The 27,133-nt window shown below is 33.9% G+C and overlaps 4 protein-coding genes across 5 annotated transcripts; 1 reads left to right on the top strand and 3 right to left on the bottom strand.

Annotated features, from left to right (window-relative positions):
- The first annotated feature begins 952 nt into the window (after nucleotides 1-952).
- Nucleotides 953-4,961, top strand: LOC143531572 (dynamin-related protein 5A-like). The gene is made up of 8 exons (XM_077026838.1): nucleotides 953-1,386; nucleotides 2,184-2,375; nucleotides 2,451-2,657; nucleotides 2,724-3,152; nucleotides 3,229-3,456; nucleotides 3,524-3,719; nucleotides 3,791-4,352; nucleotides 4,447-4,961. The coding sequence occupies exons 1-8, from the start codon at nucleotides 1,030-1,032 to the stop codon at nucleotides 4,631-4,633; spliced, it is 2,358 nt and encodes a 785-aa protein (XP_076882953.1). The 5' UTR covers nucleotides 953-1,029; the 3' UTR covers nucleotides 4,634-4,961.
- Nucleotides 4,962-5,213: 252 nt separating this feature from the next.
- Nucleotides 5,214-13,117, bottom strand: LOC143531573 (cytochrome P450 CYP72A219-like). 2 transcript variants are annotated; one of them, XM_077026840.1, is made up of 5 exons: nucleotides 12,838-13,117; nucleotides 6,702-6,919; nucleotides 6,326-6,573; nucleotides 5,887-6,250; nucleotides 5,214-5,785 (listed from the first exon to the last, which is right to left on the bottom strand). In XM_077026840.1, the coding sequence occupies exons 1-5, from the start codon at nucleotides 13,115-13,117 to the stop codon at nucleotides 5,360-5,362; spliced, it is 1,536 nt and encodes a 511-aa protein (XP_076882955.1). In that variant the 3' UTR covers nucleotides 5,214-5,359. The 2 variants fall into 2 exon arrangements, with proteins under 2 accessions (XP_076882955.1, XP_076882954.1); XM_077026839.1 differs by lacking the exon at nucleotides 12,838-13,117 and adding an exon at nucleotides 8,258-8,762.
- A 6,628-nt stretch (nucleotides 13,118-19,745) lies between these two features.
- LOC143531574 (large ribosomal subunit protein eL20z-like) lies at nucleotides 19,746-22,039 on the bottom strand. Its single transcript, XM_077026841.1, has 4 exons — nucleotides 21,850-22,039; nucleotides 21,319-21,406; nucleotides 20,597-20,711; nucleotides 19,746-19,976 (listed from the first exon to the last, which is right to left on the bottom strand). Exons 1-4 carry the CDS (start codon nucleotides 22,037-22,039, stop codon nucleotides 19,932-19,934), a joined length of 438 nt encoding a protein of 145 aa, XP_076882956.1. The 3' UTR covers nucleotides 19,746-19,931.
- Nucleotides 22,040-23,753: 1,714 nt separating this feature from the next.
- LOC143531575 (persulfide dioxygenase ETHE1 homolog, mitochondrial-like) lies at nucleotides 23,754-27,133 on the bottom strand. Its single transcript, XM_077026842.1, has 9 exons — nucleotides 26,909-27,133; nucleotides 25,663-25,791; nucleotides 25,472-25,579; nucleotides 25,263-25,397; nucleotides 24,535-24,576; nucleotides 24,386-24,445; nucleotides 24,263-24,316; nucleotides 24,131-24,155; nucleotides 23,754-24,049 (listed from the first exon to the last, which is right to left on the bottom strand). Exons 1-9 carry the CDS (start codon nucleotides 27,131-27,133, stop codon nucleotides 23,958-23,960), a joined length of 870 nt encoding a protein of 289 aa, XP_076882957.1. The 3' UTR covers nucleotides 23,754-23,957.

Here is a 27,133-nt window from a genome sequence, read left to right on the forward strand (position 1 = left end):
TCCTTTGTATTTTCAATTTGATCTTTGATTAATGTGCAAGTAAAAGAGATATTTTCTTCCATTGATTTTTGTTATACAGTATATAGACAAGGATACAACATAACATGCATATACTCTACTACTCTAGCACTTTACCTTAAGCTAAATACTCCAAGTTTATTACATGCATATATTCAACATGAAAAATTCGAAGAGATTTTGTAAACACAACTATTAGTTTAATCACTAGATTGACGAACTCTTATCACTATTATCCTGTCAGTAAGCTTTTTAAAATGAAGTGACAATCAATTCCAGTGTGTTTTGTCATGTCATAGAATACTTTATTGGAGGCGACATATAAGCAACTTCATTGCTATATATGAACTCGGGAAAAGCTTACGAAACTTTAATTTCTTGAGAAGGTGTTTTGACCCATACAAGTTCGCATGTTCTCTTGACTTCAATCCTTGAGATTGCTTCTTAATCCCAATAAATAAGCCATCTTTATCCTTCTTTTTCTTTCTATAAATGGCCCAGTTCGATCGTTATGACAAAAATTATGAGCTGAACCTCTAACTATAGTTTTGAGAAACGATAAACCAAACCTGCTGAGTCGGGTGGGATGGTCCATGATTAGTTTATAAGGCCAATCTTGTTTACACAGCTACTTTTCAAGTTTTAAACAAGGCCGAACCAATTAAACCATCAAACTTTTGAGATCTCAAACTGACCGACTTGCTTCAGTTTAGACCGCCAACTATACCATGGTGCCCGTAACCGAATAACCCTAAACCCGCTCGGCTCGTCACACACCAATCCACTGACCCGGATCTGACTCTAGACCCGGTTAGATGACATGGGCCCACTACCTCTTCATCCATCCGTCACTTTCCGTTTTAAAACGGTTACAGTTATTCCGTTAGTTGGCTTCATCTCTATCCATATTATATACGCAAACAGTAGTTTACTCCACTAACTAACAAACTCCATAACTAACTAACTACCACCGCCATTTCTCTAACTGAATCCAAGCTTACTCGATCAACAATGGCGTCCACCGGCGTGTTCATGAAACCACCAACTGCATACTCAACCACCACCGATACCTTCTCTAATTCTTCTCCGGTATCACTAAACCACCACCATGACTCCTCGTCTTCTTTCTCCAAGTCTCGGTTTGACGCCTACAACCGCCTTCAGTCCGCCGCCGTTGCGTTTGGCGAAAAGCTTCCGATTCCTGAGATCATCGCACTCGGAGGCCAATCCGATGGCAAAAGCTCGCTTCTCGAAGCACTTCTCGGCTTCCAGTTCAATGTACGTGAGGTTGAGATGGGAACATGCCGGCCACTTATTCTCCAGATGGTTCATGATCCTACTGCTCTTGAGCCTCGCTGCCGATTTCAGGTCCATTCGTCTTTTAAATGATTGCACATTATACTAGTACTTAATTGAATTTGTTGCTGCTTAGTTAGGGTTTATATATAGTTTTTGAATATTATTGATAATGGAGAAGATGTGTAGTTTAGTGAGATAACTACATGCTCAGAATCACAAGTGTTTGTCTGTTTATTGCTCTATTTTGGATATTATTTTGTTAGTGTTAATAGAGTTTCAATTGGTGGATAATTCATGAGGCTTTGGTAAGAATTTGACATGCTGATTTCAGGCTTTGGATACTATTCTGTTAGGTGTTAGCGTTGAATGAGTTTCAATTGGTTGATTCATGAGGCTTTCTTTGGTAACAATTTAACATGCTGATTTCAGGCTTTGGATATTATTCTGTACTTCTTCTAAATAATCATACAGAATTGAATTTGATGATTTATTGCTGCAAAGTTAGGGTTTAGAGTTTCTGAAAGTTTTGTTATCATGATGAGAATGTGTAGTTAGGCTTTCATATTGAAAGCTTCCTATTGTTCAGGTCAGCTCTTCTTTTTGGTAATCATATAGAATTGAATTTGATTATTTTGTTGCTGCATAGTTAGGGTTTAGAGTTTCTGAAAATTATTGATCACGAAGCAAATGTTTAGTTTGGGTTTCTTATTGACTATTGAAATCTTTCTATTGTTCAAATTTGGATATTTAGTATTGCAGTTGATCATGAGGATATGAATTATGGGAAGTCTGTAGAAACCTGAGTGCTAGTTGTTTCTTTTTTGTCTATGTATGAAGTATACTGAAGTATGAAATTAACATATCAGGAAGAGGATTCCGAGGAATATGGCAGTCCTCTTTTATCATCATCAGCTATTGCTGATACGATTAAATCAAGAACTGATGCAATGTTAAAGAAGACTAAAACTACAGTCTCTTCTAAACCGATTGTAATGAGAGCTGAGTATGCCCATTGTCCCAATCTCACCATCATTGACACTCCAGGATTTGTTCTCAAGGTAATTTATACCAACCTCTGTTTTTATTGTTAGAAAAAGGTTCATGTTTGTAACAATCTGAACCACATTTGGTAGGCTAAAAAGGGTGAGCCAGAAAGCACACCAGAAGAAATTCTCTCAATGGTGATATCTTTAGCTAGTCCACCTCATCGCATCCTGTTATTCCTTCAACAAAGCAGTGTTGAGTGGTGCTCATCATTGTGGTTGGATGCCATTCGTGACATTGATCCAGCCTTTAAAAGAACACTAATTGTTGTCTCCAAATTTGATAACCGGCTTAAGGTACATAAATGATTAACCTAATGTGCTTGATGAACAAAGCATTTAATATTAATTTGATCTCTGCAGGAATTTACTGAACGGTGGGAGGTTGATCGATACCTGAGTGCAAGTGGCTACCTTGGAGGGAACATACAGCCATTCTTTGTGGCTCTACCAAAAGAAAGGACTGCAGTTTCAAATGATGAATTTAGGAAGCAAATATCTCAAGTGGATTCAGATGTTATCCGCCATCTGAAAGAAGATGTCAAAGGTGGATATGATGAAGAAAAGTACAGATCCCACATAGGTTTTGGTTGTCTGAGAAATTATCTTGAATCTGAGCTTCACAGGAGATATAAAGAAGCTACACCCGCAATATTAGCTTTGCTTGAACAACGCTGCAGTGAAGTGACTGCTCAGTTAGATATCTTGGACTCCAAATTACAAGCAACTTCTGATGTTGCTCACCTTAGACGAACTTCAATGTTGTTTGCATCCTCCATCTGCAACCATGTGGTATGAACTCATTCATAATTACAATAACAATGGCTTATATTAACAACTAACGAGATCATTTTGTCAAATGTTGTAGGGAGCGTTGATAGATGGATCTGCAGATCCTGACCCTGAGCAATGGGGAAGAACAACAGATGAAGAGAAATCTGAAAGTGGTATGGGAAGTTGGCCAGGAGTAATTGCTGATATAAAACCACCCAATTCCACCATACGCCTTTACGGTGGTGCTGCTTTTGAAAGAGTTATGCATGAGTTTAGATGTGCTGCTTATTCAATTGAATACCCTACTGTTTCAAGGGAGAAGGTAATATCATAAATATACTTGAAATGTAATAATATAAACAAGTTGAGCTGACTCATCTTTTTGACAGATGTCAAATATAACACTTGCGCATGCTGGCAGAGGAGGTGGACGGGGAATTACAGAGGCTGCTGCAGAGATTGCCCGTGCTGCTGCCAAATCATGGCTTGCACCTCTTCTTGATACAGCTTGTGACCGACTTGCTTTTGTGTTAAGTAACCTTTTTGATCTTGCCATGGAGAAAAACCAGCATCTTCACTTTGATTGTAAGAACTTTAATATTATCTTATATACCAATGTATGGAAATACAAAAAACTTATGGGTTGCTTTTCGCAGATGGGAAGAAAACTGGGGATATGGATGGGTATGTCGGCTTTCATGCTGCGTTAAGGCGTTCTTACAACTGTTTCATAAAAGATCTTGCAAAACAACGCAAGCAACTCGTTCGACAGCACTTGGATTCGGTCACAAGCGCATATTCTCAAGTGTGCTACGAGACTGATCTTTTATATGGGCCGGGCTCAAATTCTAGTTTCGGTTACCGGACATCATCCCTTGATTTTTCAGATCAAGAAAACATATCTCCGGTACGTATTAGTCAGGAAACATCACCGGTGAAGGTTCTAAAAGCAGCAGGAGATGCTTCTATGACTGTACCTGATACACCATCACCTGAACCACTAAAGGAACAAGGAAACTTCATTGATGGTGGAGCAAGAAAAAGCCATCGTAGAATACTAGGTGACAGCAAAACGTTGGGCAGTCAACAAGGTTCACAACGAGGGTCAACCTATGATCAAATCTGCTCATTAGCTGCACAACATTTTGCACGGATACGTGAAGTTTTGGTTGAACGGAGTGTGACTACTGCTTTGAATTCAGGATTTCTTACTCCGTGGTATATAACTTTTATTAATATGTTTCTAGCATGAAAGCATGAACTCAATTACTCAAATCAATGCTGAAACTTATATATTGTTTTTGTGTTTCAGCCGTGAAGATCTTATGGTGGCATTGGGACTGGATTTGTTTGGTGTAAAAGATGAAAAGTTTATGGATATGTTTGTTGCACCTGGAGCTATTGACATTCTGAAGAATGAAAGGGAGGCTCTTTTGAAGCGCCAGAAGATACTACATTCTTGTTTGACTGAGTTTAAGACGGTGGCAACGTCCCTGTGATAATGTGAGCAAATGAAGCTGATGAATATTTCATACATACATGCATATATTGATTCATGTACAATTTGGTGAGAAACTACAGACATATCTTGATAGACTCGACTGTGAAGTCACGTGAGTTATTGCTTTCATCTTGTGAGCAAACAAACCTGATGAATAATGCATTTGTTGATTCTCTTGTTGTTGTTTCATATAAAGTTTGTATTTTGTTTGTGGATAAGTGGCTCTTTGACCCTGAAAATCAGTCAAATGCGGGTGCCAGTTTGTGTTTTATATAATCGGTCAATTTGTGTCTACTCAAAATCAGTCAAACCAAGTTTAAGCTGTTCATCAATGTGACGGGCCATATTCATCTCTTAACTGCATCTGATAAGCTACTGCACGTGGAATAATTAACATTTTAAATACAAAGCTGTATAGTTGCAGTAGATTTGGTTAAAGATAGTTGATAGATCTTTTCATGAAAAAGCCCGTCAGGCCGAAATGTAAGACTAATAGTTTCATTATACATGAAAAGGCCTGCAAGGCCCAAACCTTATTATTTTATTATACAAGAGACCAAATTACATGAAGTATGAACCACAACCAAATCACAAACCATGTTAAACACACTTCTAAGAAAGAGAAAATACAATCATTCCTGAGCACAGATACAATGCTATAGCGAAAACTAGCAAACTGAGTCACTGTGTCAATGGTCGTGCAAACAAAGCCCGTGATTAGGTGTTATATCTTATGCAGAATCAAGTACGCACCATGTTTGGGTTGAAGAGTAACAACATATGAAGGTGAATGAGTGTAAGAAGGTGACAACTCAAATGAGAAATTTTGTAGGATCGTTGATATAGCCAACTTAACTTCCATTAATGCAAAATTATTCCCGATGCAAATTCGTGGACCCCAACTAAATGGAAAGAAGGCTAGTTTGTTCTTTGTTGCCCTTGCGATTCCCTCTGAAAACCTCTCGGGGTTGAACTCTTTTGCATCTCCCCCCCAAAGATCCCGATCATGATGCACAAATATAACCGGCAACAAGAGTTGCACACCGGCTGGTATGGTTAGGTTCCCAAGTTTGGTCTCTTCATATGTGATTCGTGTGAATATGGTCGCCGGAGAATATAGTCTAAGAGCTTCATATATAATCATGGTTACCTGCTTACACAAACATTTTGAAACTATTATGAATGGAATCTAGATTTTAAAGGTAAGCTTGTTATATATACTTTACACTATTTGATGAAATATGTACTTACAACTTTTAGTTGATTTAACCCTTCATAACTCGGTTTCTTGTTTTTAAAAACTCGACACACATCCTCTCGGGCTCTAGCCTGCCATGTCTGGTGTTGGCTCAACAAGATCATGGTCCAAACCAATAAGTTCGAAGTGCTCTCTTGCCCGGCAAAATAGAATGATTTGCATTCATCGATCACGTCATCAACACTCATTCTCAACTCCCCGTTTGTGCTTGTGGTGGATTTTAACAACAAAGATAGTAAATCTTCATCAGATGAAAGCACCGGATTGACTGCTTTTTTCTCCATAATTTTGCTTAGAATTGATCTCAACTCGTTGCTAATCTCATTCATTCTCTTATTTGTTTTGGTAGGTAAAAATCTGCATAGTTTAATTACGGTTTTGTTAAAAACAATCGGCTTCCGTGACCAAGAAACTAACCGAAGCATTGTTTACCTTCGTCCCGGTATGTACACCGATTTTAGAACTTGTGATGTGAGCATGGCTTGTTCCTTTTGGAGTTGATATATCCTTCTACCTTGTTCATAGCTACTACCAAATGCATTTCTAGAGATCACATCGCTAGAAAAATCATCGATGTAAGGCTGCACATCTACCTCACACGAACCATTATCCGAGACCAACTTTGTCCATTCGGTTATCAATATGTCATTACAACTCATGCACATGGCCGAAAACATATGCTACAATCACAAAACAATAGTTAAAAATATGATTATGATCAGTTATCGGTTTTGGCTCGGGTAAATAAATTTGGGTCATCTCATTTTCAACAAGATATTTGGACAGTCCTAATGATCAGTACTAGTACCTTTAACTTGTCTTGGGTAAAAGCAGGCGCGATAATCTTGCGATGTTTGGCCCATTTTTGGTCCTCAAAGCTAGGCATTCCCGGAACTAGTATCTTGACCATCGGGTTCATAGTCGGTTTCTTGTAAATCTTGTTGTTCACCAAAACCTCTTTGATTAGTTCAGGATCCATGATGGTGAGCCTTGCAGTTGGTCCTAACCATGTAAATGAAATTTTACCTGCAAAGTGCAAAATGTCAGTATAAATTAGTGGGCTGGGTTGGGCTAGCTCATGTTGGAAACTTTACATGTCCAGCCATCCAGATCACTTGATGGTTGATACCTATAACCTATTACTCTATTAGTAACCAAAAAATATTATTAATATATAGCATCAAACAACTTAATAGAAACTAGTTGCATTAAAGCTTAACCCCACGTGCATTGCGGCAGGGACATGGCGGGAACTCGGTCTGTATCGGTTCGTTACGGTATCAGTTCGTACCATATTAAAAACTTGTGGGGTTGTTTGTGTAATTTAATGGAACTTAAAAGTTATCATACTTAAAACTTGTGGGTTAATTGTATGATTAATGGAACTTGAGGGTTATCGTATTAAAAAGTTATGGGGTTATTTGTATAACTAAATGAAAGTTGTAGAGTAGCATATATAAATAGATGTGCGAGGTTAATTATGCAACTAAATGAAAGTTTCGGAATACCATATATAAATATGTGTGTAGCTTTGGGGAGGGGTGGCTTGTGGGACAGCAAAAACAAGTTAGGGCTTTAGGCCCACATTTAATTAAGGTCTCTAAATCCAAAAAAACTTTATATATATATATATATTATATATATATATTATAATGGGTAAAGTAAACTCAACGTAATGTATTGGTATGATGGTAGGCTTGGTTGTTACGAAAGTATAGGTTATGAGTTCAAAACTTGTAATAAGCAAAAAAATTTCTTAACAATTGTGATGAAAAGACCACAAAATCTTGTTTCGATTTAGGCCTCCACATTCGTAGAGCCGGCCCTGGCTTTGGGATCGACTCGGTTGTGAGTGCTGTTGTTAAATATATGTACATGTATACTTGATGAAGCCTAGATATTATAAAAACAATAATAAACAATCAAACAAGCTAAATGCTTGCTTTGAATTTGGTAACTTTTGCTCAATGTGTTCATTGAATAATTTTTGTATATCATATGCAAGTATGCAACTGGTAGTTAAGATATTGTATGTGTGCTGTAAGCTTCCACCGGCCACTTCTGACATATAAAACACCATTGCATGGCCACCATCATTACACTTAGTTTTAAAGTGATAAAGTTTAATATTCAAAACCTTAATTACTTAATTAGCTACTAGACAATAATTCAAGGTACTAAAAGATATGTCGGTATCTTTAAAGTCTCATGTTAGAAACCTGACTAAAGGTGGTGTTAATGGTTAGTTATACCGGGACATCAAAATCAGTATAGACGGTTGACGTCACGTCACAGTAAGACTCACTCGGAGTTGATTCCAAACGTTGTTAAAAAAACGTACTAAAGCTTAAGGAAATGACTTACCATATGTATGGATGACTTGGTGGTGGAACGGCAGAATGGCGGGAAGGAAGTCACCGGAAAAGCCGATGGGTTTGGCATTGGTGACGGCTTGTCGAGCCATGGTTGCAACCTGGATCGTGTCTCCACGCAACAATCTGTATGGTGGTCCGTTGAGACCTTGTTTCCTTAAACATCTTTCAGTGGCTCTTGGTGTGAGCCAGATCCACTGGACCACCGTCCACACCCACCATGCACTTCCAATAACGGCTAGTGACGCAAGCAATGACAACATAGTGCCCATAGCTAATAGTTAAATGTATAGGAGTATGTTTCTTTTGGGATGGTAAGAAACTTATAAGCATAGAAAAAGGGTATCCTTAAAGGGAGACAATACTATTGGTTTGATTAGTTAATTAACTAAGTTTTGAATCTAGGCTTGGACCACTTTGATTTTAATATACACATTTATATAATTTTCGTAACATATGTGTTTAATACCGGGCCAATTTTACAAGAATTCTATAATTCATTTTTGTATTTAATGGATAAACGAGAATCAAAAGTAGCACAAAATAGAGACTATATATATGAGTTTAAGTGACGATCCTAATTTGTTACTTTAAAATATGGAATATGCTAATTCAAACTTAATTACTATTTTATAAAGTTATCACTTTAAAATATTATGTGTCTAGCGGTCATCTCTCTATAATACCACGTATTGTTTATATTTATACATTAGGTTAGATGATCATATGAAGGAATAATGATTTGCTTGATTCGAAGAAAAACAATTCTGAAACCCTAGATAAATGCTAAATGTGTTATATAGTACATAGTTTGCTTAGGAATTTGGGTTATCTTTTTCTTAGAGCATTCTCAATCCGTTCCCCATCTCTATCCCTATAATTACACTAAAAACACTACATTTCTCTCTCATGCTTAATTAAATAGTATTTTTTATACATTTATCATTACAGTTTTCTCTCTCCTCTACTCACAACCAATCCAACAAATATTAAAAAATAAATAGGGAAAACAATGTTTCCCCAAATTTACAAAAAATCACTACATTTCTCTCTCCACCCTATAATTTACACTCACAACCACTTATCACCCCACCCTATAATTTACAAACTTCCCTCACATATTTATAGAAAATAGGATGAGAATGCTCTTATGCTATAAGGTGTGGATGCCTCTCTATTTTCCATTTTATATTGCCACGTCAATGACACATCACACTCCACTCCACTTCACTCTCTTTCACAATGCTAAAGAAATGGTCACCAATTTACCACTTTCATTCTTTTTCAAATAAAATAATAATTTATACATTTAAAATATTTAAAAAAAACGTAACATAATATTGCATATAAAATATTAAATAAAAAACATAATCTTTAATAACATTAAAAATATATTATTAAAAATATTATAATAAATTTAAAATATTAAATAAAAAAACATTATATAAATTAAAAAAACATAATACTAAAAAATAAACATATATTAATATATACCATTAAACATATTAACATTCCACAAAAGTCCAAAACCCACCCACGTCTTCTTCTTCCCCAAACTCACCCACCACCCCTATCAGTTCTTCTGCACGGTCCTCCACCACCACACCATAGCCTCACAAATATTGAAAAAATGGTATATTATTTTGAAAATTGTTGAAGTTGAGCGGGGTTTTAAGCCGTTAATTTTTTTCACAGAGATCTTGCCGTTGGGTGACCCCGACAACGCCGGGGCGGTGATTGCCGCCGGCACCGCCTGCCGTGTCATCAATTCAACGGTAATCCGGCATCCACACCCATCAGCCTTAGAAAGTATTACAAAGTTAATAAAGTGATGTTAACACATTAAAAATTGTAGTATGTGCTTATAAGTTCCTATTTGAATACTTATTTTTGTTTTCTATATTATTATATAATATAGCTGAATATAATTAATTTTAATGATAAGAGACTAAATCGGTTAAAATCCCAAAAAAAATAGATAATAATAATGCTAAAAATTAACCGTTTAATTTCACTAAGACCGATTGTTGTTGTGGTGGGGCTTCACCCACCAGCCACATAAGCATCGTGGGCACCAACCACCATGTCACACACCCATCAATCCAGGTTCCACCCTCTTTCATGCCAGTGCATTGACGCCTCCATTCCTCATCCCCACAATCGTTATATTTCTTTAGTGTTTCTTTTATTGGCCCAATTATCACCGCCTTCGTAACACTTGATTTTTGGGTTTGTTAGTTAATACCCACCTACCTACGTGATAATATGGTAGCAACGTGACATCACTTTTCTTTCACTAACCATTAACCGCAATACATTATGTAAGTGTGTACGAATATGATATAACTAGCATGATCATGAGTATATAGTTGAAAAATGTTTATGTGATAGTTTTGTAGCTTAATTGCTCTACTTATAACTTATTACTCTAGTTACAAAATAATTATGGTATTTATAAAAATAATTACTCTAGTTATATGAATACTTACGCAACAAAAAAAATATACAATTACTCTATTTATTAGTTATGATATTTACTCAAAAAACTAGTTACATAATTACCTTACTTGTAAATATAATCACTCTATTTAATAGCAAACAAAATTTGAACGAAACAATCTTGAATAATGATATGATCCAATTTCACGATAACATTTACATAACTACGTAACGTATATATATAATTACTTTATTTGATATAAATCAAAAATTAAATGAAACATTACTGAACGTTGATACAATTTCAGTCAATACTTAAAACTTGTAATTAATTTCAATTGATTGTCAACATGAGGAAAAAACTTGTATAAGAAACCAAATTCAATTAATTGATCAACGCAAGCTTCAATTGATCGAGAAACTTATGTTTTCAACTGGTCACAATAAACTCTTTGTTTTCACAATTGATCGAGTACACACTATAACTGATCGATTAATTATGTATTTACCAATAAGTTTATAATACCAAAGATCATAACAAACTCAACACAAGCGTCCGTGCACCCTGCAACTCATGACTTATTTGATAAATGTTATAAATTTACATTGTTGCAAGTCAATCCAATTATGTACACTAAAATATCTAACAAAAAGTTAGTGATATATCCTTATCAGGATTGGAAAAAAAAATGAAGGTTATAGCTACTTGATAAGAGAGAAGAATTAAAATTGCTACTACTCTTAAGAATTAATAAGTCTAGGCTATGGCGCTATGCGTTATACTCGTCATTCTACATTCTGTCTCATTCGCCACCTGACCATTCCTCTATCTTCGCTCTCATCAATCAACCTATATTATACCAATCATTCTCCATTCACATTTTTTAAATATTATAATACTAAAAAATAAAAATAAAAAAGCTTCAATGGATATATACCACCTAGCTGATGGGAGTGAATGCTTAGAATAGTTGGAAATAATTTTTTTTAGCGGCAACAATTAATCATTACTACATATACAAACCACTAATATAACTTGTTATAATAAGGTGATTGGTTCATTGTATATGTGTGACAATCACGAATTGGATATAAAAACTTGTTCATATTCTCTATATAATCACTTTAAACTAATAATGATCACATAACTTTCATTTATAAAGTGGATTATAAACAAATTGAATTAAGCTACTATATGAACATTTTCATTAGTTGGGAATGTTGTGGCGTTTTAAGATGTAGAGGTGAGCCGGAGAGGCCATGATGCGAAGGAGATAAGAGGCCGGTCTTAAACCCGTGGTTTCTATGAGAGAGAGAGAGAGATGAGCTAGAGCTAGGGTGTTTTTCTTTTTATCATATTTGTTGGTTTTAGAGGTACGATAGGGGCAAGTATATGTGGGACTTTAGGACTCGTTTGTTGGTGCTGCAGGTATAAATATACATACTTGATGAGGCCTAAATATTATTAAAAAAAACAATTTTAATGATTGGATATTAGATAATTCCCAAATGGATCAAACAAGCTAAATGCTTCGGTGTACTTTGAATTTGGTAAATTTTGCATATGCATGTACGTTTTCATTAAATTGTGTACATGCCATATGTGATTGTATGCAACTAGGTACTTAAGATATTATGTGTGCTAGCTGTAAGCTAGCTTCCACCACTTCCCACATATGAAACATCGTTGCATGTCCGCATTATCTCCGTCGCCAGGAGCCCCAAGGGAGGGGGAATGTGCATGCCCGATTAGGGCACGTTTTTTCCAATAGCACAAAAATTTATAAAATTTCCGATATTGTATATATTTTAGAATACCCGAACACTTATAAGCTCATTGTCTTGATAAACCCATTCTAATATTTGTCATGATTTTGCTAATGGCTATGTTTATTGCTATAACTTTAATCGTCGTTTAAAAAAATTAGTTTACATTCTAATATGGAGCATCCTTTTTCCGGCTCAGCCAAGGCACACAAATTCTCGGGACTGCCATGATATTATTGGTTTTAATTAAGTGATATATGGAATTAAATATTATTCAAAACCCTAGTTAACTAGCTATATATTAGCTAGAACAACAATTTAACGTAGTAAAACAAAAATAAAAACACTTAAAAGCAAGTTAATTACCATATGTATGGATGAGGTGGTGGTGGAACGGCAGAATGGTGGGAAGGAAGTCATCGGACAACCCGATGGGTTTGGCATTGGTGACGGCTTGTCGAGCCATGGTTGCAACCTGGTTTGTGTCTCCGCGCAACAATCTATATGGTGGTCCATTGAGACCTTGTTTCCTTAAACGTCTTTCAATGGCTCTTGGTCTGAGCCAGACCCAATGGATCACCGTCCACACACACCATGCACTGCCAATCACGGCCAGTGACGCAAACAACGACAACATGGTGGCCATAGTTAATGGACAGAAGTATGTATGTTTGTTTCTTTTGGGGAGGTAAGAAATTTATAAGCATAGAAAAAGGGTACTATCCTTAAAGGGAGCTAACATACTATTGGTTTGATTAGTTAATTAACCAAGTTTCGAATCTAGGGTTGGACCACTTTGATTTTAATATACATGCGTTTTTATAATATTCATAGCGGGTGAGTTTAATGCAGAACCAATTTTACGATAATCGTATAATTCACATGTGTTTTATGTATGTATGAGATATAATTACAATTTACAAATACTAGAAGGTAGAGAGGTAGGTGCATGATTGCTTTATGTTTGACTTGACTTAAGGCTTACTAGGTGCTTGATTGAGCTCACGTATTTGCGCATAAGTTAAGGAGGGGTTGGATCGTTTCGTGATCTAATGTACAAACTTTTACCCACACTTTGTGCATGAGTTTACTTCTCATGACTTGAACACACGACCTCAAGTTCACAAAGAAACAACTTTGCAAGTTGCTTTGAAGTCCGTTATGTATCAAATTTAAAACAATATATATGAATAATCTGATTATTGTAATTTTCTATTTGGAAAACATTATGTATGTAGTGGTCCTCTTTCTGTGATGCTACATTGAATATATTTATGCATAAAGTTGCATGTTAAGAAGGAATAGTGATTTGTTTGATTAGAAGAAAAACAAAAAGGATAAAGAAAAAGAGTGGTTCTAGGTGGCTTGAAGGTTTTTATGAATATGATAACCTAGATAGATGCTAAAAGCCTAAGATGTATTATAGTACATAGTTTGCTTAGGAATTTTGGTAATCTTTTTTCTTAGAAAGTAATATAAAATCAATAAAGTGATGTTAATTAACAGATTTAAAAACGTATTGTGTGTTTATAAGTTCCTGTTTATGTATTTATATTGGTTTTCTTTTTATCGTATAATAATTGGAATATAATGATGAGAGAATAAATTCAGTTAAAATCCAAAAAAATGTTGAATGTTAACCGTTTTAATTTAGTTAATTGTGTATGAATATGATATAACTAGTACTATCATGAGTAAGTGATGGTGGTTCATTTGCATGGCAAATCCTTTACACACTTGGGTGTGGGAGGGGGTCTTCAGTTCAAATTCAAATCCCACAGACAATACGATTAAAGAATTTTGTCATTCAAAAAAAAATACTATCAAGTCCTGTTCGTCCCTAAGAAACTTTAATTGCACAATGACTCAACTTTGTTACTTTAATTTCATCACTACACAAAGACTCATGCATACTACAAGGTTTCATATGTATTAAGTTATACACACATTCATGATCAATACCCATAGATAGGCATAACAAGTTGATCCTTAGGCATACCAAGTAAAAAAAAACAGTGCGTATGCTAGTTGAGTTGATCGCAATTTATAGCAAGAAATATTAAGTATGTTACCATGTTCTCAAATATTTTAGACTTATTGCTTGTTATTTATCTTAACTTGTGTAAGTGATTGTTCTCTCATAGACAATATTCTCTTGTACACAATACTTTACAGGTTTGCGCAAAATGTTTTAAGGTCTGTATATGTTCTTTTGTTTTTTCCAAAAACAAGGCCACGGATCAAATATGTGAACTTTTATAAGGTTTCATCTATAAATTGATCATTGAGAATCAAGCTTTGAAATGAAGATTTCAAGGCTAAGAATCAATTCTCAAAATACAAACAATGAGCAATCTTTATAATGACATATTGTTTTAACCATCAAAGGATACTAAGGTATGAAATTATTATTATTATTATTATTATTTTTTATTATATTTTTGTTCAACAACTACAAATATAACAAAAGAATTTTTAATTTAAAATCAATGTTGATCAATGGAGGCGAAGGTAAGTGATGGGAAGTGGGAGATTGCCCGGCTCAATTTCAGTCCAAAAGTTATAGCTATAATAGACTTACAATTATTTTATTAATGGGCTCTTATAGTTTTAAATTTATTATACTTTGCGGGTGGATTATGCATCACTCTTTTGTATATTATGCATTCAAATTTTTATCATGTAACATATAAACTTTTTATCTAACTTTTATATTTTTACTTTAGGCCCCTACATTTTTCATAGTTAATAAATATGTCACAAAATATTTTTAATTTTAATCGTCAACATTTTTTCACTTTCAACTTTGGTCCCATATATTTTTCGTCTTTTACAATTTTTTTTGTTTAACATTTACGTCTAAATTTAATGAGTTAATACGCTACAACGCATGTGTGTAGTTAACATTTTCATGTCTATTTTCCCCATTTAACGACCCAATCGCAACGTATAGATGTTAAGTTGACTTATTTATTTTTTCTATATTTTATGTTTCGGTCTAATTTTGTGTGTTAACATAATGCAACGAGTGTGTGTGGTTCAACGTTTTTATGTCTACTTTTTGTTCATTTGTTTAATTTTCTTAATGGTTAACGTTAGTTATTGGCCGCGCGAGAAAGGATGGCGAACAAAGGCGGTGGCGGTGGTAACTTCATGCTTTCGAGTGGAGTGGATATATAATATATTACACCCCCGCCGCAACACGAGGGATGTTAATACTAATTTATTAATAAATTCTATGTGTCTTTTGTTATAATTTGATGTAGTTTTTATTTAACTCGATCGATTATTCCCGATAAATCTTTTTCTCTTCTTTTGAAGATTCCTGAATTTGTATTTGCAATCACATATTCACATATAAAATTTATGATATCATTTATTAACGGTCAAATTTTATTAAAAACCGACAAAGTACTTAACTAGAAATATATATCAAGAATATATACACATCAAAGTACAAGTTCACCCGATTACATTGTACACTCAAAGAGAAAACAAACATCATGTTTCCATTATATCTCCTCTATTTTCCTCCTGTTGTTTCCCAATGAAAACTATATCTTTCAATGTCCTCCTTAAGTCTATTAGTTAAGACTCTTTATCTTTAATTATCGTAGAGGGCCTCATTTCTTGTCCTCTATATACACTAACATGCCGTAAGTATTACCTTTTGAATTGCCTTTTCTATTAATTATGAACTCCAACGATGCGCTGAGATATTACGAGATCACCCACCTCAAACGTATATACCGAGGGATTCTGCACCACTCACTAATGAATTATAGACCATTGATCTATGCATTTTCGTACACCTTAATTATTTCTTTGTGCTAGATCTTTATAACATGTATGTACTATGTAATGCACTCGCCATATATTATATTATTCTATTCTACTTACCAAATTGGTGTTGGTTATAGTCTTACAAAATTAACTTAAATGAAAACTACGACTTAGAAAGTTAGAAGTAGATTTTAGAAACACACATGGGGTAAAATACACAGGGTGATACCGAAGCACCCTACGTAATAAATCTTGTTATCCATTTCACTTTGTTAAATACAATGCACTTGTCGTTTAAAATATTTTCAAAAGACTTTAAACGCTAAACGATGAAACTTATAAGAAAATTATAGTAAATGAAAACTTATTGATTATTGAATAATAACTTAATTACTTAATTAGTTTTGAATATAGATGTAGGAGTTGACCAAAACCCTTTTAGAGTCACATGCCAAATGCTAGGCTCAATTATAGTGAGGAGTTGATGGATCTAAATTGATGTAATTCAACATTTGGTGTTCGTGGCATATGCTACTCAACTCAACCATACCATTAAAATTAATTTAACTTTCTAAATTCACAACTTGATTATAAAAGTCCACTTCCTTTGTTATTCAATTGTCTAGTTGTTTTGTTTGGTTTATAGTGACTTGCTAATTTTTTGTTTCTAATAAAATTTGTTGTTCCAAAAAAAAGTAAATTGTATTATTGTTTACATCTTTTTTACCTAAGTTTGCATATAATTTATCTTTCTAGCATATGATTCAACCTATCGGAGCTACTTGAGGAGGTCAAATTATATAAAAACAGCTATTAATAGAATATCTAATTTTGACGAAGAGATGGAAAACTAACGAACTCCGGACTCTCACAAAGTTACACCAATGGCTACTTAAAAGTGAATACATGTCGTTTATAGACGTATACATATATGTTTTATTTCAAAATGTTTATAACTGCAAGTTACTCCAGAAAACAAGCAATCTCAAACGCTCAAAAGTTTGATCCTTTTAGTTGATAGCGTTATAAATGGTATCAAAATAATGCCCAACAACATGTAATGAATTCAACTTGTGTATCTTTTGAAATTTTTTTATCTTAGATTGTTCTATATATCTATGTAATGTGATAACAATACCATAAGAATTATAATGTAAAAGACTAGGCAACTCATCTTATTTCGGTTTGTAACTAATATGCTATAAATAATGAGCTACTAATAAGTTATCGTTATGATTATAAAGTTATTCATTTCAAATTACGATTATATGCACACCTCTAAATTGCACTCATGTTTGAGATAGGATTCGAGTTCATAAGTTATTAGTTGTTGAGTCACCTTGATACTACTAGATTAAAAGCGTTTTTTGATTATTAAGTTAGCTTGATACAGCTAGACGAACTTTTTAATAGATTTAAAACTGATAGATGTTTAGATAAACCAAAATTTGTATGTAAGAATAACATGTCATGGCCATAATATTTTATTCAAAAGAATATTGAAAAATAATATGAAGTTAAATATTAAGAGGCTGAAAATAGATTAAATAAAATAATGTAGTGGTTGAAGAATCTCTAGTTGTGTGGTGCAATCACTTTAGTTAAGCATCAAATGAAACATGCTAGGCCTAAGAATTTATAGACAGGGGACCATCTAATTTCTGACTTCTATTTATTTACTTTTTTTATTTCTCAGGCAACTATTGAAATAAAATTACTTTTATTGACTAGTCTTCATTTTTGTGTTGTTACTAATTTACATGATAATGTATATCATCCCTGGAAACTCCTTTAATGGTTTAATCTTTTGATTCACAGTTTTTTTTACATGGCTAACCCTCCTCCTTAGTGTTATTCAAAACATCTATTTAGTTTGAACTTTGAAATAATGTTTTGACAACCATCATTAGCAAAAGTGTGTGTCCACCCAAGACTCGATCTTGATCAATCCTCTTCGTCGTATAGAAAATTCATCCTAGCGTATTGCATACCGCAATGTCGGATAGCACGTCCCATTGTCCCTCAAACACCAAATGAGTGTAGGTAGCGTACAACATATTACTTGGGCGTTGGCTTTTTAAACCAGCGGATGGGCTACGCTACATACAAGTCAAGCTGTTGCGCATTCTCTAGTCCCAAACATGTATTTCATTTCAATTTACCTTAATAACACATATAACTTCAATGCAATGTGAGTTCTATATTTTTAACAAGTTCAAGCTTAGGACACAAGACAACAACTTCAAATCCCTTTGTTAGATCACCATTAACATCCGACCAAAGGTCACATAACTATTGTGATTCTATATGATCACTCACCACTTGTGATCCTACCAATCTATATTATTATTACATTCACACGATTGTGATTCATATTTATCTTTTCGATCACATAGTCATGGTGATTCGCATCCAACCTTTTATCCCGCCTGCCATTTTGATTCTTACTCTTAAATGAGATTTGAGTACCACATTCAAATACGAACTTTACACCAAAGGGTCTTATGCATCTCCACAGCAATAGATACATAGCATAAACACATATATAATCAAATTCAACCAAACCACATATTGGATTCACGTATGCTCTCCTACTTAGGACATGTAACACTCATTGTTGCTCGTAGAGTCGTAGAACCTTTGATTGCTTGAGTTCTTCCTACAAGTGATTGACGTCTTAAAGTCAACATCTTCAAGCTCAACTAGGCAAGTTTTAGCATAAGACTCATTTGCAACTAAATGGCCACTTTAGCCAATTCTCTAGGGTGACTAGATTTATTTAACACATTAACACCTCTTGTTAGTTTTAAGTCTTTCCAACCTTTGATCGTTAAATGGTCAACTTACACAAGTTCACTCCCAGTGGTTATTATAAACCTTACTTGAACCAATTATATTACCATTTAACACCATTTTTTTTATTTTAACATCATATATAAGATGTTTTTAAAACATTCCCCTCACTTTGTTTATGTTAAGAATGACTAATTAATATTATTATTTATCAAATTAAAGCTTAATCCACATAATGAAATCGAGGGCCAAACTTTTTGGTACTGACCACCCATATTGATTAATCCGGTATGGTATTTAGTACTCACTTTATCTAAAATCCAGTATAGGTATTTTTGGTACCGGTACGGTCAAGGGCAAAGCTTAGGCTTAGGCCAGACACCCCACCCACCCCCCTAAGCGTTTTCATCCAAACTTCGCCACTACATACGATACTGACACCATATAGAGATGAAAATTTTGTAATGAGTATCATTACCGATATCATCCCTAGGACAAATAATACCACTTCTCAAACATACAATGTGTTTGCACTGTTTAAATTTGCTTATTTTTGTAACGATGGCATAAAAACCAAGTAAAGCCGTCCGAATCTTTTTATTACTGAAACACATTATCTGAATCGACAAACTTACAAGTTACAATCAGAAATACTCACATAATTCTTTGTATAGGACTCATGTTATTATATACATGCAAATGCAAAACAACTGAGGAAACATACATGTAACACTGACCCACATTACAAATTCACACCATAAATACAACCAATTTCATATAAATATAAAACAAAGGGACCATCCACTAGATTGATTTCTTATATGCATCGGTCAGACTTCTTGGTTAAGCAAAAATGACCTTAAACGCTTGGTGATTATCCGTAATCAACTTGTAACACCAAAAATCACAGCAATTGTTCCAATAATAGCCTGCATGGCAAAATCACATATTAGTTATCCCAGAGGCCGTTTGGTTCATTTAACTTTTTTAAGGAACTAGAATCAGTCAAAGAAATTGGAATTTTTAATGCATTTAAAATAATTTACTTCATACATATGTCAATATAATATAGTCTACATAAAAAACTACTAAATTACTTTGTTGATATGTTTTTCCGTTTGCAGTTTTGAACGTTTACGTACAGGTGTGTAGGTTATGTGAAGGAAATATACCTACACATGTATACTGTATAGGCTCTATAAACAAACAAATTTTGTTTATATATTTATTTAGAATGTTCTAAAATATGAATAAACATTATATTTAACCATTTTCTATATTTTAAATTTTCTAAAAAGTTGAAAAAATGATGATTAATTTTCTTCTTTCTCTCACAATAAATAGTCTTCTGTAATGAACCTCCCCGTAATATATATTTTGTTGTAAATATAACTTCTTTTTTAAAAAAATATAAAAAAAATAATTGAAAACGTATATAAATTAATTAATAATTAATAAATATTAAACAAGCCGAGCTCAAGGTTGATGTTTAAGGTAATAATGTTCTGATCAAATAGCATTTGTCTACTTAAAACACGAGAAATCTTACAGCGATTAAGCACGCAACATATCCAGGTTTCTCTCTGATATCATATTGAGCACATAGTAGAATGAATGCTCCAACATACCAGGGGATTGCAGCAAAGAAGAAGCCCAAAATAAACCTTTATGAAAAACATTAGAAAAATCAGATAGATATTAAGCAGATTGACTAGCATAAGTGACTAAAGTGATTCCTTTTAAACTTTAGTGAAAGGTGAGTTTAGTGGTTATTACCAATCAGACCCACTAGATACTAACTGATTTCTAAAAAAGCTAAACATATGGCATGTGACATGTAAAAGATAAAGTATAAAGTGCATTTGAAACATTAATTAAGAAAAGGCTTAATAAAGGGTAAGCTTATTACAAGCATAGTAAAAATACTTTCTTTTCTTATACACTAAATAGACAAATAGCAGAGTAAGTACATATTGGAATTTTAGGATAGTGGGAATTCGACAACACTTGGCTACCTATCTTACAAATGGTAAACTTTTATCAAGTCCCTCTAAAGCAACCAGTAATTATGTAAAACTAAAAGTAAAAAAAGAACACTTTATCTCATTCTGGCAGGTGTTATACCATAACATATTAATATGAAAAATGGAATAAAACTTCAATTCACAAATATGCTTGTTTGTAACACACGAATTGCACTACCAAAACATGATGCAAGATTAGAGTTTTAAAAATAAAATTGTTATGTGATTAATGTAACAAGAAACTTACAGGAACCATCCAATACCAATACCGCAGCAAGGAAGGCGGGGTTCCCTCACAGGTCTTCCTTCAGCAACTCCTTCAGCAATCGCATAACCTGCCAAAATAAAGTCAACATAGCTTTTATACAGCTAGATTTGACAATTGGATGTCAATCTCGTTGATCTATGCTATTATGAACATTATCATACATTATCAACCATCATCAACCTCTAAATTTGACTCAAAAAAAGTCAAGCATCAACATATATTCAATTCAATTCAACAAAGTCAGATGATCTACATTACTAGATAATTTATACAGCTAGATTTAACAAATTGGTATCAATCTCATGGATCTATAATGCTATGATCATTATCCTTCAACAACCACCTCCAACTTTGACTCAAAAAAGTCAAACATCAATATCTATCAAATTCAACACTCAGATCATCCGCATTGCGAGATAATTTTATTATCAATAATCATGCTTCATATTATATTCAATTAAGTAAACTTAAAGGCTACAGAATATCAGATAGTATGCAATATGTTAGTACCTGGAACAGTTTGGTAGCCGTGAACATAAGCGTTGACCGGAGGTCCACCGTGTGCTCTGGGAGGTGGTACCGGCTGCGGGAAGCCGATCACCGACTGAGGAGGATAGTTGTGGACGGATTGGAATGTGCCGTACTGGTTAGCTGCTGGTTGATCTGGATGTTGATTGTTGTTCTGTTCTGGTTCACTCATGGTTTTGTTACTGGAGATGCTGGAATTGAACAGAGAAGCGAATTGTTCAACTAGGGTTTTGAATTGGATCTTTGTTTTGTTTGTATAACAGAAAGAAAATGAGTTGAATGAGTTTGTTTGTTTGTTTGTGTACAGCTATGCTATGCTATGCTATGCTATGCTATGCTATGTCATTGACTAATTGATCGTAGACACGTGGATGTAAAACTGAGAGTACATCCGGGGTGTTTTTGCTTAAAAAAAAATAAAAAAACCCCTATACATTGAATAGCCTTATACAGGGCGTATAGGACGGAATATAGCCTCGTATAGCTTTATACGGAGCGTATAGGGGTGTTTCTTTTTATATCATATTAAACAATGGTCCTCCTAATAAAATTTCAAACATCCTCTATAGGGTTGTAAACAAACCGAACGAACACGAACAAGGCCTTGTTCATGTTTGTTCGTTAAGTAAATAATGTGTTCATGAACACTTACCGAACGAGATTTTATATTCGTGTTCGTTCATTAAGGAAATTAATGTGTTCACGAACGGTTCACGAACACAAATAAAATCAGCAGAGCCTAGAGATTGAGACCAATGTATTCATCAATGTGAATAATGAAAGTCTGTAAACGAATCGAATGAACACGAACAAGGGCATGTTCATGTTCATTCATTTAACTTTAAAAGAACACGGACGATTAATCGAACAAATATTTATGTTCATGCTCGTTTATTTAAAAATGGCCATTTGTGTTTGTTTAAAATCTAAACTAACATAATTGAACAAAGATAAACGAACATGTACGAACAAACGTAAACGAACACAAATATAAACGAACTTAAATGAAAACACTTAAATGAACACAAATTAACAAATATAAACCTTTAAGCAGATGACATATCCAGATAATATTTAATTATTTTCTATTAATATTAATACATAAATGAACATAAATAAACAGACATAAACGAACTTTCATGAACATAAATGAACGAACGGAACATGCGTTCACGTTTGTTCGTTTAATTAAACGAACACAAATTTTTTGTTCATGTTCATTCGTTTATTAAATAAATGAACATAAACAAACTTCCCGCCGAGCGGTTCACGATAGTTCACCGAACGCTCGGTTCGTTTACAGGCCTAATTCCTCTACACGACTTGTATAAGCTATACAAGCATTATGAGAATTTTCGTACCTAGATTTTGTTCTACTGGTGTTCCCTTCATAATACACTAGAGGCAAAATCAATGTTGCCAACAAGAGTGAACCCTCTGATTTTGAGATACGTCTTGAGTTTTATCGGAAACTTTGTCTTGTTGTTTTGGTCCTTTTAACTTCTAAGCATGTCTTTTGTGCATTTTGGACTCATTTTTTATCCTTAAATACTCCAAGTTCTCATGTTGATGCACATAAAATGATATGAAATCCTACGAAACCACTACTCTCATTGAACACATTTTCAAATCGTTGACTTTAAGCTTTGCTTACACATGTCACATACATAACTCCATAGTATTCTTATAATTAGGCAAAAGGTGTGGTAGGCTCCAATGGTTACTTCATTTTAATTTTATGTGTTTTATTTGGCTCACTTAATTTTGAAAATGTATACGTCTATAAAAAAAATCCATAAAAATAGAACACCGAATGAATTTGAATCGGTTACTATTGTTGTTTGGACTTGTTACTCTTGTGTGAAGATATAAAGAGTACCAAATGAAACATTCAAATAAACTTTAGTGTTATTTTTCAAACACAAAACTAAATTTTGTATCAATACTACATAGCAATAAGCCATGAAGCACCCAGTAAAGCTACTTATCCGTAAACAGTAAGTTATACTTGCGAATCACGCAAACATTTTATTTACATACATCTTTTCCTTAAACGGAAGCATTCGCATGCATGAACTACATAATCGAAATCAAGCAGCTTTCGACTCCAAATCTTGCAGCCCGCATACCATATTAACTGGCACCGCCACATCTATCATTTTCGGATATGACAGCTTCAAATCTGTTAAGAAATTTGGTTAGAAATTGACATATTTTTATAAGTTGAGCATTTGTATGAATACGAATACCATCATCTACTTACTTTCCATAATGCTTTTGAATGTTTCCTGAAATAAATAAAAGGCTGGTTTAGTATGCAGAATACAAAACAAAATCTCCATCTACAAGTCTTTATTAGAAAGCAGAACACAAAACAAAATTATGGTACGGGTACCTCATCTTTCGTGAGGCGAGGGTTGTAGAGCATCTCTTCTCCCACAGTGCTAACCTAAAAAACCAAAGGTATGTAAGCATCTGCATTCTGTATGTAAAAAATAAAAATAAAAAATCTACTAACCGTGAACCCTTTGTAATCATGAGCAGGATAAATGAATGTGTCCTTTGGCAATGTAAAGATCTGGACATATAATATAACCAAAACAAAGTGAGTTTCATTTTTAGGAAAAATTTCTTTCGTTTTTCAACCGGTAAAATTGTGTTTCATACCTGTGAGTGGACTGATTCATAGAGCTGCTTAGAACTTCCACCCTGCAACACAAATATTATAAAAAGTTAAAAAATACAACAAACTAATTATTATCGATAAATTATCCCAGTATGTTTAGGCTTGTAAATGAACAGAACGAACGCAAACAGGACATGTTCGTGTTCGTTCGTTTAACTTCAACCAAACAAATGAGCGAACATGAATAATTAAACTATCGGTGTTTTCTTGTTTGTGTGCATCCACTAAGAAAATGATTGTGTTCATATTTGTTTATGTTCATCTGTTATGAGTATAAGCAAATGGTTCACGAACGTAAAAGAACATACAAAACTGAACATAGGTGAACAAACATAACCGACTGAACATCTGTTGGGCCTAAAAACTAATAAAACTAAACTAAATTGCAGTGGACCATAAATAATTAAATGAATACATAGACGAACTAAAACTAACGAACATAAGTGAGTGTAAATGAATGAACAAAAACGAGTGTACATGAACGAATATAAGTGTATGTTCATGAACATAAATGAACAGACCAGACATGTGTCCATGTTCGCTCAACTAACTAAATGAACAAAAAATTTGTTCATGTTCGTTCATTTATTTATTAAATAAACGAACATAAACAAAATTCCTGTTGAATGGTTTAGAACGGTTCATTGAATGTTCAGTTCGTTCACATGCCTACTTATGTTGTTATTAAATTCATGTCATACTCCCGCACCTGAAAATCCGTTCTTCCACATCCGCGTATCAATACTGCATCGCCAGTAAACGCCATTCTAGGTTGAGGCTGATCAGGCCCATCACCAGTAACATAAGTAACACAACCTACTGTATGCCCCGGTGTTGCACGAACCTGAAGTAAACATGATAACAATTAATTAGTTGGTAAATATTTTAGTTGAAGTTTCAATTTTTATGTTTTCATACCTCCAAATAAAGATCACCAAACTGAATCTTGTCACCAGCTTCAACAAGAATATCAGCTGATGCTTTGCTTGCTTTGGAAATGATAGACTTGACACCGGGAACTTTAGTCTGCAATGATCATGTCATATATGATCTTCAAATTTAGTTATTGATAAAAAAGAGTACACATTGTGAAGTCTGTTTTATTATACCTTGATCAGCCCACTCCCAGTGACATGATCTGCATGCACATGTGTGTTGATAGCGTATGCGAGTTTCAATCCCAGATCATTTACAAGAGAAAGATCTCTATCCACTGTCCTATCTACTGGATCAACCAACTGCAAGTTTCCATAAAAAAATTAACAAACCAAATAAATTGTCTTCTTAACACAATCATAACATTATTTCTTGTAAAATCTTTGGCTTTCTTGAAAGATTCAACAGGAATTAGGTACCAGGCACATAAGCTGATTAACCTTTAGAAACAATCTACATCGACAGAAATCAGATTCAAACACTTTCCTGAGTTATTTAATCAAGCCTTTCATGTTCCTCAATGTAATAGCATAATTTCAAGTAGAACGGCTAACATTAACATATATCCTCTATTATAGACTTATGTACTTTATATTGCGTGAGGTTAACATATGGAATCAACATATGCCTGTAAACGAACCGAACGAACACGAACGGGGGCATGATCGTGATTGTACATTTAACTTTAACCTGACACGAACATATAATTGAACAACTTTTTATCATGTTCGTTCACTAAGAAAATGGGCATGTTTGTTTTTGTTCATGTTTGTTCATTAAAACCTAAATGAACAACTTGCGAACGTAAACGGACATAAACAAACAAACAAACTTAAACAAACACAAATGAACAAGTCTAATACATCACAACCATCCAAAAATACATCTAAATGAGTGGTTTAAATTTTAAATGTAAATGATTCATTTAAAATATCCATCATGATTCTAAACAAAGAAAATCATATTTCTTCACTTCTGCTATTCTACAGACTTTAGCTGATGATCACGATCATTTATTTTTATTAAAAAGTAACCAGGTAACTATAAATATGTATATAACTACTTACTATGAATTTAATAAAATTTTAAACGAACATAAACAAGTGAACATAAATGAACGTAAATAAACGAACATAAGTGAACGAACAGAAGGTGTGTTTATGTTCGTTCGTTTAATTATTTTCTTCATGCTCATTTTTATTCAATAAACAACCATAAACGAACCTCCCGCCGAACAGTTCGGGTTCGTTTATAGGCCTAGGAATTATGGATACAAAATAGGATGTTAAATTAGCAAAAAGTTCACAATAAGACAAGCTAACTAAATTAGCAAAATCAAAAGGAAACCTAATTCAGCAAAATCAAAGTGTAGACAAATTAGCACTGTAGAATTAAAACCGAAGGATGAATACTACGAACCAGAGCAGGCTTATCTGGATGAGAAGCATCGGCAAGAAGATACGTGTAAGTAGACGATTCCTTCTCAAACAACTGACGAAACAGCAATTTGGATGACGATCGTGTTGTATACGACTTTGATTCCATCTTCGATCGAACTGATACGATCGGAGACGGATGAAATTGATGATGCTTAAACGGAAGAGAATTGTAATTGGTGAGCAATAAACTTCGTAACCGTAGCAT

This window comes from Bidens hawaiensis, unplaced genomic scaffold (assembly GCF_021521415.1).
Source record: "Bidens hawaiensis isolate Kalapana, Puna unplaced genomic scaffold, B.hawaiensis_p1.1 tig00009192_1, whole genome shotgun sequence".
NCBI lineage: Eukaryota > Viridiplantae > Streptophyta > Magnoliopsida > Asterales > Asteraceae > Bidens > Bidens hawaiensis.

Excerpts from the sequence above, each read along its gene's own strand:
- LOC143531572 (XM_077026838.1), top strand. The coding sequence starts at position 1,030 with ATGGCGTCCACCGGCGTGTTCATGAAACCACCAACTGCATACTCAACC. Across the intron at positions 2,658-2,723 it reads AATTTGATAACCGGCTTAAG|GAATTTACTGAACGGTGGGA; the intron begins GTACATAAATGA and ends TGATCTCTGCAG. Across the intron at positions 3,720-3,790 it reads CCAGCATCTTCACTTTGATT|ATGGGAAGAAAACTGGGGAT; the intron begins GTAAGAACTTTA and ends TGCTTTTCGCAG.
- LOC143531573 (XM_077026840.1), bottom strand. The coding sequence starts at position 13,117 with ATGGCCACCATGTTGTCGTTGTTTGCGTCACTGGCCGTGATTGGCAGT. Across the intron at positions 6,920-12,837 it reads CCACCTCATCCATACATATG|GTAAAATTTCATTTACATGG; the intron begins GTAATTAACTTG and ends TGCACTTTGCAG. Across the intron at positions 6,251-6,325 it reads GTGTACATACCGGGACGAAG|ATTTTTACCTACCAAAACAA; the intron begins GTAAACAATGCT and ends TAAACTATGCAG.
- LOC143531574 (XM_077026841.1), bottom strand. The coding sequence starts at position 22,039 with ATGAGTGAACCAGAACAGAACAACAATCAACATCCAGATCAACCAGCA. Across the intron at positions 21,407-21,849 it reads CGGCTACCAAACTGTTCCAG|GTTATGCGATTGCTGAAGGA; the intron begins GTACTAACATAT and ends TTATTTTGGCAG. Across the intron at positions 20,712-21,318 it reads ATTGGTATTGGATGGTTCCT|GTTTATTTTGGGCTTCTTCT; the intron begins GTAAGTTTCTTG and ends TTTTTCATAAAG.
- LOC143531575 (XM_077026842.1), bottom strand. The coding sequence starts at position 27,133 with ATGCTACGGTTACGAAGTTTATTGCTCACCAATTACAATTCTCTTCCG. Across the intron at positions 24,577-25,262 it reads GTGGAAGAACGGATTTTCAG|GGTGGAAGTTCTAAGCAGCT; the intron begins GTGCGGGAGTAT and ends TTTGTGTTGCAG. Across the intron at positions 24,050-24,130 it reads ATTCAAAAGCATTATGGAAA|ATTTGAAGCTGTCATATCCG; the intron begins GTAAGTAGATGA and ends ATTTCTTAACAG.